Source organism: Electrona antarctica (assembly GCF_951216825.1).
Source record: "Electrona antarctica genome assembly, chromosome: 1".
NCBI classification, from domain to species: domain Eukaryota; kingdom Metazoa; phylum Chordata; class Actinopteri; order Myctophiformes; family Myctophidae; genus Electrona; species Electrona antarctica.
In genome coordinates this window covers 51,984,468-52,001,771 of record NC_136806.1, presented here as the reverse complement: position 1 = coordinate 52,001,771, position 17,304 = coordinate 51,984,468, and the positions used below count along the sequence as shown (strand labels likewise).

Genomic DNA, 17,304 nt, shown 5'->3' with positions numbered 1-17,304 from the left:
ATCCAGGAAGAGTGCAACTCATAGACCAAGATGGTCTGCTGATGAATGTTTGTCGACATGAAATTCATATCATTAACTGACTTATGGGCTATAGTAGTAGCCTATAGGCAAAATTCAAATTGTGAGCAACATATTGTAGTAGAATTTTCTTTTGGAGAGCAAATTGTGAGCAACATATTGGAGTAGAATTTTCTTTTGGAGAGTACCGGTAGCTCACTTGTGACTTATTTGCACTATTACTTGTGCTGTGATGAAACAAATAACATCTGTGATTTTTGACTACGGAATAATTAGGAAACAAATGGACCCTTTATGTGTCTGTAACTCTCAGAGCATACACATGAAACTAAATGAACCAGTTAGGGTCCATTTGGTCTCATGTGCTCTGAGTTAAATGAACACTGATGATAGGCCTACTACAGTGCAGATTGGAGTCCCAGAAATCAAATTGGTATCAAATGCGGTGCTGTGGTCCTAATGCATTTTAGTCCTTGAAATTAAAAAAATTGAGAATCACTGCTACTGTATAAAAAAAAACATGTGTGGTGTGTGGTGTATCTTTTCAAATGGGGGTCCACACAGGCTATAGCCTATGTGTCAATTTGATTTAAAAATTCTGAGAACCACTGTTATAGGTAACCGGAACAGTGTGCCGCTCTGAACACTGGGCAGTGGCACCATTAAAAGAAAAATGTATGTATGTATGTATGTATACTTGTATGTAGGCCTATATATGCAGAAATATCGGGCCTGCCCTGAAATATATAGGCATATATAAAAATAAATGTATATAGTGCATATATATATATTATATATATATGCACTATATACATTTTTTGTTATATTATATATATATGCACTATATAATTTTTTTTAATATATGCCTATATATTTCAGGGCAGGCCCGATATTTCTGCATATACAAAACGTCAAAGCCTGAATATATACACATATATGCACAAACAAGGGACTAAATTCTTTTCGCTCCTATGCCACCAAAATGTGGAACGCCCTACCAACAGTCATTAAGACATGCGAATCCCTTGACTCCTTCAAAACCGCTCTCAAAGGGCACCTACGGATGGCTGCAATTCGAAACTGGCCCCCGTAAAATCTGAATCCCCCCCCACCGCCCCCCCCTTTTTCCCCTCACTATATGTTTCTTTTCCCTTTTTACCTCCATTATGATGAATTCCTGTACTGTTCTTTGTCTATATAGAAGTGTCTATTTGTACGTCTCTAAATGTTTTGATGAATTGAACATGGTGGACCCTGTTGTAAACAAGTGTAATGCTTAATTGGGTCGTCCACTCACAGTTAACAGCCTTTGTATTGAGTTTGTGCTTGAAATGTACTGTAATTCTGCAAACTGTTAATACAATTTTCAATCAATCAATCAATCAATACAGAACAACAAAAACAGTACAGAGTCCTAAATTACCGTTCATCTCCATGGAATGCAAAGTACCGGAAACTGAATGTTTTATAAACTGTTGTTGATAAACAGTCAGAATTCGATGTTTCCCTGAGTACCACAGACGAAAAACAGTCTAAGTCCAAATTTCATTCTGACCCCTCCACGAAAAGGCCTCGTTGTCCTGAACCCTTATCTATCATTTATATATTATGGATCAATAGTGTGGACTTAGACTGTTATTCGTCTGTGGTACTTATGCAATATGCACCCACCCAGGCACCCTTCAGTAGGGCAGTAGACTACAACAACAGAGGTGAGGGATTATTTGAATGCAAATTGGGGGGGAAAGCCGATCTACAAGCTCACGATGCGTGGAGGACGCGGCGCGCAGTGAGCTTGCAGCTCTGCCGTTTTCCACGCCGAGGCACCGCGAAGCGCGACTTTGAGTTCTCTCGGGTGCCGTAGGGGCGGCGCGTCATCGCCCAGCTCCGTCTCCTCATTGGTCCGTCGTCGCCCGGACTATCTCCTCATTGGTCCGTTTCAATAGTCGCGAGCTACTTGAACTGGAGAGAGAGCAACAGCAAAACATCAGTTCTCCATCAGTGTGTTTTAAAGTAAAGGGACGTTCACTGCAGCTGAGAGGAGGAAGCCACCGGTCATTGTTAGAGAAACAGTTTAGGTTTTAGGCGTTAGCTTTTTACGCGCAAATTACGAGAACATGAAGAGCTGAAACATTACACGCAGTTGTTTAGACGTCCTTTCGTTCTTATATATTCGAGTGTTCTAACTAAAGAAGTAAACCGTTGCAGCCGCGGAACCGACGTTCTGAACAACCGACAACAAACCTGATACTAGTAAGTGATCTTCCCTACCGCGGTTAGCAGCTAATGCTAAGCGCCTAACGTTACTTAACGGAACAAACCATCCGTTTGTTTTGTGTTTTAAAACTAGTGTCCCGACATTATAGTAAAGTACGGTTTTTAAAGCGGAATTCCTGAATCTTTGCAGGAATCGTCCACCATGTCTCGTTTGAACCAAGGACGCGCGGTCGAATCCTCCTCGGCCAACCAAGAGAACGTGCTGGCACGGCTGAGGGGGCTGAAGCCCCGGGCTAACGTTACTAACACTACCGGTGCTGCTGCCGAGGGGAACCAGGAGAACCTCGCTCCCAAAGCGGGCAACAGGACCGTCCTAGGACCGCTGCACGGCAACCACGGCAAGCCTCAGAACCAGCGCGGCGGCACCAAGCAGGTTGGTAGTGGTACTAAAATATGCATGGCGTTGTGTATGAATGGATGCTAAGCCGGCTAATGTTAGCAACCATATAGCTTGTTGGACTCTGAAACAAGAGAGCGGCTAAACTTAGCTTAGCTTCTGGCAGTTACAACTGCCGTTTTTAAATAAACAAAACGCATCAGGCCTTGTATTTGTCTTACGTTATTATGCTTTTATTCTTTGTGTCGATTTCGTCTATCTTATGATGTTGCTCTTGTCTGAGCTAGGAAAGTACTTGGGTCAACTGCTTTCAGATCTAATATTGTTACCTAATTAGAATGCTGACATTAGATGTACATAAATGCAGTCGCACTAATTGTACTTTATCTGCCCGTTACATGCATTAGGAACAAACTAGTAAAGTCATTTTTTTTAATAAAGCACATTTAAAAACAGCAGGTGACTGTACACCAAGAGAAACTAATGTGTATATATTTGTGCAAAAAACATCACATATTATATAACTAGGACCCCACTACAGGGTTGCATATTCACTGCCAGTCACAAGAACAGTGTTGCTTAACCTGTTTGCCTGTCTCTCCATACATCTCATTACAGGTGCTGTCCTGTAAAAATGAAGATGATGGCAAAAGCTGCTATGAGAAAGTGCCTTCCAAGCAGCAGCCAGCTTTCCAGATTCATGTGGATGAGCCTTCCAAGCTGCCTCCCTTCCAGATCCACATGGATGAGCCTGATGGTGCCTGCTTCAAGAAGCAGGTGGCCATCAAGCCAATGCCCACCACAGATGACTCCCCACTTGTAATCAACCATGCCGTAACCCGTCTGAGACAGCCTCTTGCCACCATTGACATCCCTCCCTGCATGGATGTCAGTTTCGGTAAGCTTTCAGCTTCCAATCCTACTGTTTATATTCCACCTGTCTTATGTCCACAGTAGTATGCACTCATAAGCAAAAGCACATTTTTCATTTTGCTATTAATCTTTATTTCCTTTTGAGGTTGTGGGTAAACCATGCAATAGTTGTCATCCAATTTAATGTATATTGACTTTTGCCTAATAGATTCTCCCATGGACATGTCGGTAATCGAGGCTGAGAAGTCTATCAATGTAAACAACTCTCCGGACTATGCTGAAGAAATTCACACTTACATAAGGGAAATGGAGGTGAGTGTATTCATGGATCACATAACTGCTATGTAAAAAAAAAAAAAAAGTGGTGATTGCCATGGTGGCTCAATATTTTCATTTTCTTTAACAGGTGAAAACCAGGCCTAAAGCTGGCTACATGAAGAAGCAGCCGGACATCACCAACAGCATGAGGGCGATCTTGGTAGACTGGCTAGTAGAAGTGGGAGAGGAGTACAAGCTTCAGAGCGAGACACTTTACCTGGCAGTCAACTACATTGACCGCTTCCTCTCCTCGATGTCTGTTCTTCGGGGAAAGTTGCAGCTTGTTGGAGCTGCCGCAATGTTGCTTGCATCGTAAGTCTCTCTCCATAAAGCTGCATTTCAGAAGTTTAAGGTGACACAAGTTGAGGTGACCTGAGACAAAATGCTCTTTTGTTAATACAGGAAATTTGAAGAGATCTACCCCCCAGAGGTGGCAGAGTTCGTTTACATCACAGATGACACCTACACCAAGAAACAAGTGTTGAGGATGGAGCACCTTGTTCTGAAAGTGTTGTCCTTTGATCTGGCCGCTCCCACAGTCAACCAGTTTCTAACGCAGTACTTTGTAAACCATTCGGTTAGCAAGCAGGTGGAGAGCCTAGCAATGGTTAGTGTTATGATAATTTAAAGGTCTAATCTTTAATTGAGTTTGATCTGCAAAAGTTTTGGCAATTGCAACAATGTCAAGTATACATTCGAGTTGTAGCTTTTATTTGAAATGTGTAGGCCAGTTTTGATTTTTTTTTCCTCCTTTCTAGTTCCTTGGGGAGATAAGTCTGGTTGATTCAGACCCATTCCTGAAGTACCTCCCATCACAAACGGCAGCTGCAGCTTTCATTGTGGCCAATAGCACCATCACTGGGGGTTCATGGGTAAGTTGAACACATGTTTGAATTTCAAGTAAAACTCCTGGCATTTATTTCTGGAAGTATACTTTTATATAGGGCGGTCAAAGTAACATTGGAAACATTACACAATTCTGCCATCTGTATTTTGATTGACGTATGATATGCAACTACTAGTCTAATTCTTGCTCCCCCTCGTCTCCCACATAGCCCAAGACCCTGTCGGAGATGACTGGTTACTCGCTAGAGGACCTAACTCAGTGTGTCGAAGATCTGCACCAGACATACCTCAATTCCCCACAGCATGCCCAGCAGTCGGTCAGGGAAAAATACAAGGCAGTCAAGTAAGTCTTACAGTAAATTAATATATACTGTGTGTGTGTACTATATATTGTCTGAAGAAGCCTGTGCACAGTAGTGTATATTTATAAACCTTTTTTCCTTCTCCCCAGGTACCATGAAGTCTCCCTCATTGAGCCTCCTGCCAAACTGCTTTTGAAATGATTTTTTTGTCCCTTTTTATATTTTTATTGTCTTAAAATGCCACATTTCTAATAACTGAGCATGTAGAGCTGCACAAATGTGCCCTTTAAAGGAAAATCAGTTTTGAACAATCTTATTCTTGGAAAATTGTTCTTTCATACTGGATATTACCATGAGCATAGTCAATGCAGGATACTAATCAAGTGCAGTGTGTAATTTCTGATAGTTTGTCTCTAAGACAAATGCACATTTAGTGGTCTTAACACCACACATTGTAAATGCATATTTTCTCTGACAGGCCTGTGAATATTTTCTGTCCTTGTGAGCCTGACAACTACAATTTTATAACTATTTTTGTAAGAGCTTTGAGTAGTTGTCTAAAGAGCTTTTTTTATATACTGAAAGATGTACTTCTCCACACTTACCTGTTAGTGCTGGCTAAATTTGTTCACCTGTTCTGCTGATAAAGTTTTTCACCCATTTTGTCCAACAGGTCTTAAACACTTAAATGCATCTTCTGCTCTGTAAAACAAAGGAACAGCTCTTGTAAATAAAATAAATTTAGACCATCATTTCTTGTGTCATTTCGTGTACTCATGGGGGCAGCAGAGAGCCACTTTTGGACTTGGAGGAGGTGACTGTATTCTGCAAATGTTTTTGAATGTCGAAAGGCTTCACAATTAGAATGTTTTACACACAGGGTTCCACACACTCACTTGCTCAGTTGTCATAACAGAAGTATTACTGCAACTGTTTGACTACATTAACCACTTGACTTGAGCCCCAGGATCCATAGTCTAGGGTGACCATGAGCAAAATTGGCAGAGCTACAAGCTCACAATGCATGATATTTGCTGTGAGCTTGTAGATCTGATTTTATGCTTGTGATCTGAGTTTATACTTAAATGTGTGAAGTGGAACATGTTTCCACTCCATTTGCTGCCCAACAAGCAGCTACTCTTAAGCTTCAACACATTTTCTTACTGAAACACTTTCAGTACTCTGTTCATTGTGAGGCCATGACTAAATCACTTTCACATTATGGCTGTGCCTAATCTCCACTGAGTAAAGAAGTAAACTATATTGTGCCATCTTTTGTAGTGTCCATCTTTGTTGCGGTCTCTAATTTGAGCCACTGGACATTGTGTTTTTCAAGGTTTCTTAAAACTTTCCTTACTGTGTGCTAAAGTCATCATAGTTGGTAATGTGTTCCATATAGTAATTGCCCTATACACATCTGCTTATGACTTATTTTTAACTGACCCCTAGTAGCTTGCCTGGTAGTGTGACTATGATCTCTCACAATGTATTTGTGTACAGAAACTGATTCTTTATGGAAACCCACTAAACTGCAGCCTCTTCTCTGAGCCATGAATGACACATGATGCAATCTCAGTACTCGCACCTAACCTAACTGCAAGGCGCAGTTTTTAGCTATATGGCTCTTATGCTATCAGAGTGGAGAGTAGCGACACGCTTTGATCTCGCCGCAAAGCGGGTGCCTATGGGCTATAGTTCCAAACATTTCTCCTATGGCTGGAACTAACCCATTGAGATAGAATTAGCACTTCCGTATTCCATTGTTATGGAATGCGGAAGTGCTCATTCATCTCAATGCTGAGATGCTGCCGGCAGCCTAAATGTCTGGGCGCACTTGTCTTTTTAAATTGTAATTTATTTTGGTTTTGACCCCCTTTTCTCCTTAATTTAGTTGTTATGCTAATTTATCCTGTCTCCACCGGGGAGACTCGTTCGTCCCACCCAACACTCCCTGCTGACAGGTACCGCCCACCCCGTAGGAATACGTGCAATGACAATTAGCACCCTACCTACCCCGAACGGGGTGCATACTTAGTTTAGACGGGTCATTGGTTAGACATGGGTTAAGGTTAGGTTTAGGTGTGCATAGAAATGCTCTGCAAAGCTGGATGCACCACAGAATCCACTTATTTTCGCAGGTGTAAATAGCTGTTCACATGTACCCAGCACTGTAATTAAAACGTTAAAGATATATATTTAGACCTGAGGACAATTCTACAAATGCCAGTTTTCTGAAAAAACAATGTTTATACTGTTTTTCTACTGTGTCGTTCTCAAACAATATTTCATGTCAAGGACTGCCAAAAATATATGTAACTGGCCGCCGACCCCCATCTGAAAATATGTTGTTCCAGGGACCCCCCCAGAAGCAAATATTTGAGTTAAAAAACTTTTTTTATTCAAAGATTTGTGTCACATTTTCACGATTTTTCAAAAATAACAGATCTACAAGCTCTGTGAGAGCTATGAGCTTGTAGATCTGCTCAATAGCTAAAGTATGACTGAGAAAGGAGAGAGGCCGCACAGCTCGTAGTCACGATGCCATCAAATTTTAATTTTTCCAACGTTTCGGCAACAAGTTGCCTTCTTCAGGGAACGTTATATAGCTTTTTTTATATAGCTAACGTATAACATAATGCTTAAACACCAAAAGGGGTTAATAAAGTCAAAGGTCAAGTCGGTGTTCACGGCATAACTATAACAATGGTGAACAATCTATTTATAGTTATAGTGAACCTAGTCCATTAAGACCTTGATTCTAAAAATGTCTTCTAAATCCTAACATTTTCAGAAAAACCTATTTGACTAAAACGGTAGTTCAAACCTTTTCATGTCAAGGACCACCCAAAACTATATGTATTTGACCCATCTTTTCAAAATATTTTGTTCCAGTGACGGAAGCATTTATATTTTACTCATGATAGAGGTTCCGTTGCTCCAGACAAGAAGCAAAGATTTGAGTTAAAGTGTTATAATTAATATATATGCAAAGATTTGCACACATTTTCAAGATTTTTTCAAAAAGCAGGATCTACAGGCTGTTATCATAGCACGGCATCGGCAACGACATGTCGTGCTATGAGCTTGTATATCTGCTATTTTCGAATAGCCATATCAAATATGGCTAAAATCTAAAATAACACAGATGGTTTCCTGGTTTGAATGAGCTAAGAGTGGGTGAAAATCCGGAATAGAGAGGAAAGGAACACGGAACAGGTCAAATAACAGGAAGGCGGAGGCAAATATACAAAGCCCTTTATGCATATGGTGCATGATTTAAAACATTTGCAATAGGTGAAACTACAGCAGAAATGCTTACAGTATTGGACCACTGAGGGGGGGGGGGGGGGGGGGGGGGGGGATAGAAATGGCATCAAAATCATTTCCAAGATAATGCCATAACACTAATTTACTGTATTTGGCAATAAACACTTGCCCCCTCCGGCGCTTTAAAATATGTACAAACAATTAAGTTGTCAATAAATTGACCATACTTGAACAATTGAATAGCCATGCATTGATGTTTCCGCTTCACATTAACGCAGGACTTGATTTGAGGTGAGGTAAAGACGGCGGTAGCCAATGGCAGTGAAGGGGTCTGTCTGTCTCTCTCTCTCTCCCCCTCTCTCTCATAATAAATTGGAAGGCAGGGTTTCGACAGGGAGTCTGGGAGGGAGAGCATGCACAGAACACTGCAGAAAGATTCCCTGGATTCCACCACTACTCTCTGAGAGAATGCCGAGCTTTGACACCATGATACCTCTTAGTGCTTTCTTATCGTCACTGGTTCGTCATACCTAAACTATTTTTGGAGCATTAAACCATGGGAATAAAAGGACATTCTATTCCATAGCTGGATCATCTCCACTTGGATCTGCAATTTGAAGATGGTGCTCACATCCTCAACAGCGGCTCCTGTATAACCATTTGAAGGGGGTCCAACTTCGGGAAGCCTCCAACAGCAGCCTTTAACAGCTCGGAGAGCCTACAGAAGGGGGAGGCTCTCTGAAAAAAGCCCATACCCATGCCCTCCCCCAGGAGATTCCTGGTGACCTCCACCTCCTTGCCCCTGGCGCTGAGCTGGGGCTCGAACTTCTGCCTTTACCTGGGACTGCTACTCCTTCTCCTCTTGCTCATGGTTCTTTTGCTCTGGATGATCGTCAGGCAGCTGAGCAACTCGGTCACCAACTGTTCCCTACAGCCAGTGCGCTCGATGAGAGAGCCTTGCTTTCGTCAGAGATGCCACATGCTGTGAAAAAACGACATGGACAGTTGGGTGCCAAGCAAAAGACAAAGACTGTTGAGACTGTGTGGCTTTTGGAGACGGCATGGTTTCCTGTAGTGACATTGGGGGATTGTTGTGGAACACTGTGAGCAATTTGTGCCAAAAGATTGGTTGGTTGTTGGATTATTATGAATTATCTCTGGATGTGCCTCAGTGGGTTCACACAAGAACATATATTTGATTTGTCTATAAATGTAAGCACAATGTTAGAAATTAAATACATTAATTCAACGTTCAACCTTTTTTATTCATTTTTGTTTTTTTAGAGTGATGCTGTACTTTCTTTAAAGAGCTTGACATGTACCGGTAGTTACAGTGGGGTATATCTTATCAGTCAACATGGAATCCTGTCCTGTGTTTTCTTGCTGCTGTCTTTGCACTTGCTCATGTCTCATCTTTGAGATTCATTTTACCCATCTATACCCATCTATAAACACCGTCTTATATTTCCGGTTAAAATACATAGGCCCCGTGCACGTTTATTCATGCTTATTAAAGCAATGCACACAAAGCAAGGGAACTCCTGTCATTTGTGAATTGGAGAGGGTGGGTGAGATTAACGGCACATCGTTGTAGAAAGCGAATTAGATAGACCCATGGGGGAAAAGGTTAATAACAGCAGCACAAGACAGACGACAGTGTGTGTAAATGTCGCCTATGTGTGGGTGGTGGCTGTACAGCTCAATACAAGCAGAAGACCCAAACAATGCATTCTTCTTTAGTTCTGTTTTTTTTAAACACTTTCTCTAGTAATAGCATATACTGCTCTCTGTGCACATGATGTGGATATTAAAAAAGAAGGGCTCAGGAAAATTTATTTAGTTTTGTTTGTTTGTTTGTTTGTTTCTTCTCCCTCCTCCAGACTCCAGTCATTCATGCTATAGGCGGAAAGGCTGTCATTGAATAGAATCGACCCGAAAGTAGGCCCACTAATCTATAGCCTCTTGGCCCCATGGGGAAAGAGTTAATTTATGGTTTAACGCTCTGACTTCAGTGTTACACAATAAAATGCACACACTGGCGGTAAAGCATTACATAGGAATGAATGCCCCTGCCAGCAATCGCCCCTTTTTTATTTTATTCATTAAACTTTATCTTTTGCTAGTTTTCTTTTATTTGTTTATTTGACTGTTAGACGATACATTCTTTAACAGATCCATTACTCCATTACTTTTGATTGATCCTGATTATTTATTGACTCCCATTTAAGTATATTTTGTTTCATAACTTATTTATGCCTCATGCGCTCATGATGAATAGCCTACTTTCCGAACCGTTTTGCAAGGGTTTTTCAATCTATCTGCCGAATAGATGCATTTTTAAACTACAGGGACGTGACATTTGTTGGTCTGACCCCGTTTAGCTACAGTGTCAGGATCTATAGATCAATAAGACCTGTGGATCTCTCTCTCTCTCTCACACACACACACACACACACACACACACACACACACACACACACACACACACACACACACACGCACACACGCACACACGCACGCACACACACACGCACACCCATGACTCGTCTCTGCATGGACAGGATCATTTTTCACAAATGTTATGGCTCCCCATAACAGCCCGCCAGTAGTGTAAAAAGTACTCGCATGTTGTTATACTTTTATCAATACTGGAATGTAGAAATACTCTGTTACAAGTAAAAGTCTGGATCTCTGGAAGTACAAAAAGTATGAAAATGTACTTAAAGTACTCAGTATGCAGAATGTCCCATTTCACAAGTTTTCAAAAATACATTAAATGTATAAAGATCTTTTGAAAATAGCCGATTTACACGCTCACAATGCATCGTGAGGTGTTGTGAGCTTGTAGATCTGCTATTTTAAAATGGACAAAATGTATATAGGGCTGAATTAGTGGGTATGTTTTGTAATAATAACCAAAATTGTACTTAAGTACAAGTACTGGAGTAAAGGTACTCCACCACTGCAGACCACAGTACAGCTTCCGGCCTGGCCATGAGAGAGAGAGAGAGAGAGAGAGAGAGAGAGAGAGAGAGAGAGAGAGAGAGAGAGAGAGAGAGAGAGAGAGAGAGAGAGAGAGAGAGAGAGAGAGGTGACAATTAATGTCCTCTGTCACCACTTGATCACCTGTGGCGCTTAACCCATTTAGGCCTGACGTCAAAATAAAAAAAATGTCTTCTAAATCCTGACAGTTTTCTGAAATACCTATGTTTCTGTATCAGTGGTGCTCAATATTTCATGTCAGGAACCCCTCAGAAGCAAAGATTTGAGTTAAAAACGTTCGCTTTGAAAGAATATATATTCAAAGATTTGCACCACATTTTCAACATTTTGCAAAAAATAGCAGATCTACAAGTTCATAGTGCCGCACTATGTGCACTATAGCATTATGTCATAGCTAAAGTATGACATAATGCTATAAACACCAAAAGGGGTTCCCGCCCATAATGGTTTAATGCACTATTGACCTTTTATTACCAGCTAGCTCCTTTTATCAACTATAAAGAAACGCAGATACAGGAGTTCTTAGGCCTGTCACAATTATTACATAATCGCCTAATCGCAATTATACAAGATAATCACAATTATTTTTGCATAATAGGCATAATAGGCATAATCATGTTGAATCATATATTTTGTGGAAAAGTGGAAATAGCAGATCTAGAATCTCACAACGCTCACGTGAGCTTGTAGATCGGCTATTTCCACTATTTAAAAATCGCCCCTTTTTTGTCCTATCTGCCCTGCGCAACTTCAAAGCGTAAAAGCCAAGCAGAGATGTCATTTTTATTCATAATTATGTTCCAGTCTTCAACGAGAAAAACACAATTAAATCGTTAATTGCAATTACTTTCGTGACAATTAATATAATTTTATAATCTTGACAGGCCTAGGAGTACTGAACAGATACCCGTATCCCTGGGCTGACAAGGGCCCAAAATGTGTCTGATAAATATAATTAAATGACCATTGTCATGTTGTCATATGATATTAGGCACCTACAGTATATTGTGTAGCGTCTGTTTCCCTGTTAGCGGGCTCCAGATATTCCATGGTTTAAACTAACATAAAAAACAAGAAAGAAAGAAAGAAAGAAAGAAAGAAAGAGAGAGGTCTCTGCATGGTCAACTTTTCTTGCTGACATTCAGATTGCCGAGGTGGGATGAGTTGAATGAATGGATATGAAAGGAAAGAGAAAAAGACTTAAGGGCATATCTCTGGAAAAAGGAAAATTAATGTTATTTGAATTAATACTGTTTTATTTTTCAATGTCATATCAACCCTGTGGTTTCAGGTGCACTACAAATGAGAGCCTGCAAACTAATTTGGTCGTTTCTCTCAGAAGAAGAATACAATACACAATGGGATGGGAAATGACCATGTTCTGTCATTGCAAATTGATCATGAATAAAAAATCAAATTGATTAGGTTTCAAAGCTGATATGGAATTCAGACTAGCTTCAGGCAAATTAACACTATACTATTTGAGAAGCAAGGAGCTGCCTTGAAATCTGCCTATTACACCAAACCTGAATTGAAATTGTAAAACATTTTATGTATATTGTTGTATGTCCTTTGCCAACCCACGATCTGTGGAGTCTTCCTAAATTTGAATCCAATATTTGGCATCCCATGTTGGGTTGAGACGCATACCCTGGGAATTTATGGTTTCATGAAAAGGTAATAGGCTACCACCTTATTATTTATTTGAAATACTGAATAGAGGAGGGTATGCGCATGCATAAAGTGAGTGGCAAATCGGCAAAGTGAGTTTAACGTTGTTTAATGCAATCAGATAGGACCCTTCTGTTAGGATGGACGCCTTATCAGACGACGTCACACTGATAAGAAACGGCATGCGCGCGCATAAAGGCAGCAGAAGAACACCACCTCTCATAAGATGCAATGGAAAAGTTCTAACTGCACTCACGTGTAAAAAATGCCCCATCACATTTTCAGATGCTGTTTTTCTCCCAGTTAGGAGGAAGAATGATTAGGATTTTTATTGTGATCTCTCGCCCTTGAAATATATAATCCTTGGTTTCTGTTGGGTTTGAACAATAATAGCAATTCAAAACAGCGCACCTAGTCCATCAAGTATAATTTAGGGCTAAGCATTCCCGCATAACTTCCGGGTATGATGATGATGTCACGCGCATACCCTGGCCTCTACTAGCCAAAAGAAACCAGCAGCAGGTAGTAGGGACTAGCCGCCAGGGTTCCCCAATTAATTCATTTTCAGGGCAGGACCCCATTTGAAAAGGATGCCCAGTTTGACATGCATAGGCTACTGACCCCCATTTAATGCCATTTATATCTGGGACCCCCCCAAAAAAAAAAAAAAAAATGTTTTTTTTTTTTTTTAAAGAAATTCTTCCGCGGGCCGCAAGGGGGCGCTCCGCGGGCCGCAAATGGCCCGCGGGCCGCCTATTGGGGAACCTTGGAGCGTCTCAGCTGGACTGGAAACAGTGCGTTCGGAAATGCGCCCTGCTCTCTTGTCAGACTGACACAAGGTTCCAGATTGCTTACAGGTGCGTGTTGGTCAGTGGCGTAATTAGGCTGTATCAGCCATGGGTTCTTAGCAGTGTTGATTTTGGCAGCAAATTTCCATTTTAGTTTTAGTCATTGCCTATAGTCTCTTGAATAGTTTATTTAGTTTTAGTCACATTTTAGTCACCTGGAATGTTTTAGTGTTTGTCTAGTTTTAGTCGAGTAAATATCATAAGATTTTATTCATTTTAGTAATCTACAGTTGATTTAGCCTTGATGCCGTCGTAAAATCGACTGATTTTTTAATTGCTGAAAATAGCAGACCTACAAGCTCACAACGCGTCGTGCTGCGACGCGTTGTGAGCTTGTAGATCTGCTATTTTCAGCATGCAACAAAGTGTAAAATGACTTGTCTTTTACTTATACTGGATCTCTTGTCCACTAGTCCCTTCCTAACATTTTAGTCTAGTTTTTATTTGTTGACGAAATTGTCAATATATTTAGTCATCACAGCTTAGTTTTCATTTAGTTTCCATTTAGTTTTTGAACATTTTTAGTTTTAGTCGACGAAAACAACACCGGTTCTTAGAATGAAAGGGGCCCTAAGCTCAGCATCACATGTGCTGCAGTGCAGAATGTGAAAGAACTTTCATATCAGCAATTACTCACCCACTGCTGAAATGGACGGCCGGCCGTTGCATCCTTCTCCCTTCACTGGCGGGAGGAGGAAACGCCGGCCGCCGGGGGCCCCCTAGTGGGGGGGCCGTGGGTTGACAAAACCCACCAACCCTATATATGCAGATTACCCCTCTGGTGTCGGGTCATCCATGTAGTCCATGTAGTTGACATGTTTGCTAATGCTGTCTCATGTTTGCGATTTAAAAGATTGGCCCTTATGTGTGAACGGGGAAGCTAGATGCTCTGAGATGAAACGGAGAGCTATCGTAACTGGATAGGAGGCGATATGCTCACTCACTCACACTCTCCTCTCACAAGTGCTCACTTTAATTAAGACAGTGACAGTCATATACGTGACCGTCGATATGTGAGATGTATCGGCGACACACACTGTCAATGCCACCACCACACATTACATCATCATCAAAGATCTGTCTACCTGCCCCCACATCATGCTTCGTGCCAAGATTCACCCGGATCAGATAAGCTCGGAAACATGTTTGCTTTTCTTCAAAGGTGTATGGCACTGAGAGACCCATGTCAACAGATAACAGACAACTCAAGTAACACACACACACACCTGACAAAAATGACCAAACACTTTGAGGTCACAAAGCTGTTTGAGTGACAGCAGGTGAAAGAGAACACTGCATAGATCAGGGAAGTGTTGTCCCCCTGTGACCAGAGGCTGCTTCCCGGACAGTTGTAGAGTGTCCTGTCTGTCCTTCACCGCATCTCCGAGCAGAAAAGAAAACACCTGTTGGTAAGAAAACAGAAGTAAGTTCCACGGAGACCAAATGATATTTCCATTCGTTATGTTTACAGTGGATAAAACGTAGCAGAAAATGTTTAGTACGTATAGACATAACGTTCCGTGTTAGATTAGTTTGGCTGTTTTCTTTTATAATTCTTTTTTTTTCAAAGACATAATAGGCGTGCCTTACTCTTAACCTGTGTTGACATTTCTTGTGACTGTAGGATTATCACATCCGTTCCAAATCCCCAGTTTGGGCTGATTTATTCAACAAGAAGCATGGTAAGTGTTTCACCTTGCAGATATCTTGCAGAACTGTCATAATTTCTTAATATGTGTCAGACGATATACAGATGAGAAGAAATTGCTCTCTTTTTTGATTATGAATATTATCTGAAATTGTTATTTAGTATCAAGTATGACACAAATTCCAACATGCATATTATTAGCACATCTCCCAGAGACTGGTTTACCCACAGCAACAGATCTGACCTTCTGTTAATGGACCGTGTCTTGACCTTCCATTAAGGGTCACTGGCTTTTCAAGCTGATTTTGGGATTAAACTATTTACAATTTATAATGTAGGCATTTAGCATGAGTGTAATCCAGAACGATTTACAGTAAGGAAAACACAAGGTTATAAATCAAATGCATATAGAAATTGTAATCTACTGTAGGTCTATATAGGATCACAGGTGAACCAATAACCTATAATCAGTCTGTACATTGGAACTATGCACACTATAGACTGCCAGATCTACAAATGACCTAGCTGGCATCTGTCTACACAACCTGCTATTTAAACAAAGCAATATGTGTGAACAACAACCTGGTGATTACAGCAGTTATTAGATATATTTTCCCTCCTCCTCTCCACGCATTTATTTGAAGTCTCATTTCAATTCATGGAAAAAAGATTGCTGTGAGGACGCACAAAATAACGAAAAACAACTTAATTTGATTACCCTTGATTCGATTTTTTTCCCTTCTCTGCCTCGCACAGACAAAATATGCAGGTGGTTTTGATAAGGTTGATGATATCATTTTAAAAACAAAGCGACAAGGAGCCCACAGTGTCACTGGGATGGTGGTCTAATTTGTGCCATATTGTGTTACCGTTCACATGGAAACTAGCTAGTTGCGTGCATCTCATTAGGATAGAATTTCATCAGGGGGATAGTGAGAACAGAATGTTTTCTTTCAGGTGTGTTAGCCGAGAAGATCAAAGTACATGCAAACTTAGCCTATAATATAATTGTTGCTCACAAAAAAAATAAAAGATCAACTATTCTCAGTGAGATTGCTCGTACAACAAGGAATACATTTGGCTTTTGTAAAGTTTCTTTGAAATTGGAATACTCCCCCGTAGTGGTCTTCATATAGTTCGCCTCCAATAATGGCTTTTATTTAACCCCTGACCTGTGTAGGGGCACTAGCTGGCCATGAATCTCCGGTGTCCCATTGACGATATTTAGACCACGGCCATCTTGCCAGCAAGGTGCTAACTAGATGCAACTCCATTGACAGCCCATTCAACCAAACAGAAAAGTCCTATCTGATTGTATTAAACAACGTTAAACTCACCAACATTGCAGCTGTTCAAAAAGCTTGAATTATCCTCTTTCTATCTGCAAAGTGTTTGTTTCATAAAAATCCACTATAGACTTGTTATGAGATATAACTTCCTGTCAAGAAATTCCTTGCAATTCCTTTTTTTCTAAAGTTTGGAAGCACTCGTTTTTACTAGTAAAGCAACCTCCTGCTACCTGCATTATGTGCAAATTCAAAACAGGTGGTACGCATGGCTGTTGAGTGATATCCAACGAGCACTCCCAAACTCTGACACTTAGGAAAGAAAAAATAACCTGCACAGAATTTATTGACAGGAAGTAGCTCATAACATGTCTACGGTGGCTTTTTATGAAACAAAACCTTTTGCAACGGAAATGGTGGACATTTTATTTTGAAGTTTCAAACGGTTTCAAGTTGAAACACCGGTCTGAAGTTTCTGAACCAATCAGAGCGTCGCATCCCTTCAGGCGATGGGACGGTAGCTAGGGTCGGTAGCTATGCTATACCAGCGCATGCTGTGTGTTTGTTTACAATTCAGATAGACGGCCAGCTGTACCAGTTTACTGTTATG

At 40.9% G+C, this 17,304-nt stretch overlaps 1 protein-coding gene and 1 long non-coding RNA gene across 2 annotated transcripts; one reads left to right on the top strand and one right to left on the bottom strand.

Moving 5' to 3' along the window:
• The first annotated feature begins 2,002 nt into the window (after window positions 1–2,002).
• Window positions 2,003–5,723, top strand: ccna2 (cyclin A2). Its single transcript, XM_079498351.1, has 9 exons — window positions 2,003–2,271; window positions 2,426–2,668; window positions 3,251–3,530; window positions 3,714–3,817; window positions 3,912–4,135; window positions 4,226–4,430; window positions 4,582–4,695; window positions 4,879–5,012; window positions 5,121–5,723. Exons 2-9 carry the CDS (start codon window positions 2,438–2,440, stop codon window positions 5,170–5,172), a joined length of 1,344 nt encoding a protein of 447 aa, XP_079354477.1. The 5' UTR covers window positions 2,003–2,271; window positions 2,426–2,437; the 3' UTR covers window positions 5,173–5,723.
• A 5,431-nt stretch (window positions 5,724–11,154) lies between these two features.
• On the bottom strand, window positions 11,155–16,814 carry LOC306925313. The gene is made up of 3 exons (XR_013790238.1): window positions 16,746–16,814; window positions 14,987–15,163; window positions 11,155–11,226 (listed from the first exon to the last, which is right to left on the bottom strand). It is a non-coding gene; the product is annotated as an uncharacterized lncRNA (long non-coding RNA).
• Window positions 16,815–17,304: the final 490 nt, after the last annotated feature.

Coding starts and splice junctions, on each gene's coding strand:
- ccna2 (XM_079498351.1), top strand. CDS start 2,438: ATGTCTCGTTTGAACCAAGGACGCGCGGTCGAATCCTCCTCGGCCAAC. Junction 2,669..3,250: donor AGCGCGGCGGCACCAAGCAG/GTTGGTAGTGGT, acceptor ATCTCATTACAG/GTGCTGTCCTGTAAAAATGA. Junction 4,136..4,225: donor GCCGCAATGTTGCTTGCATC/GTAAGTCTCTCT, acceptor TTGTTAATACAG/GAAATTTGAAGAGATCTACC.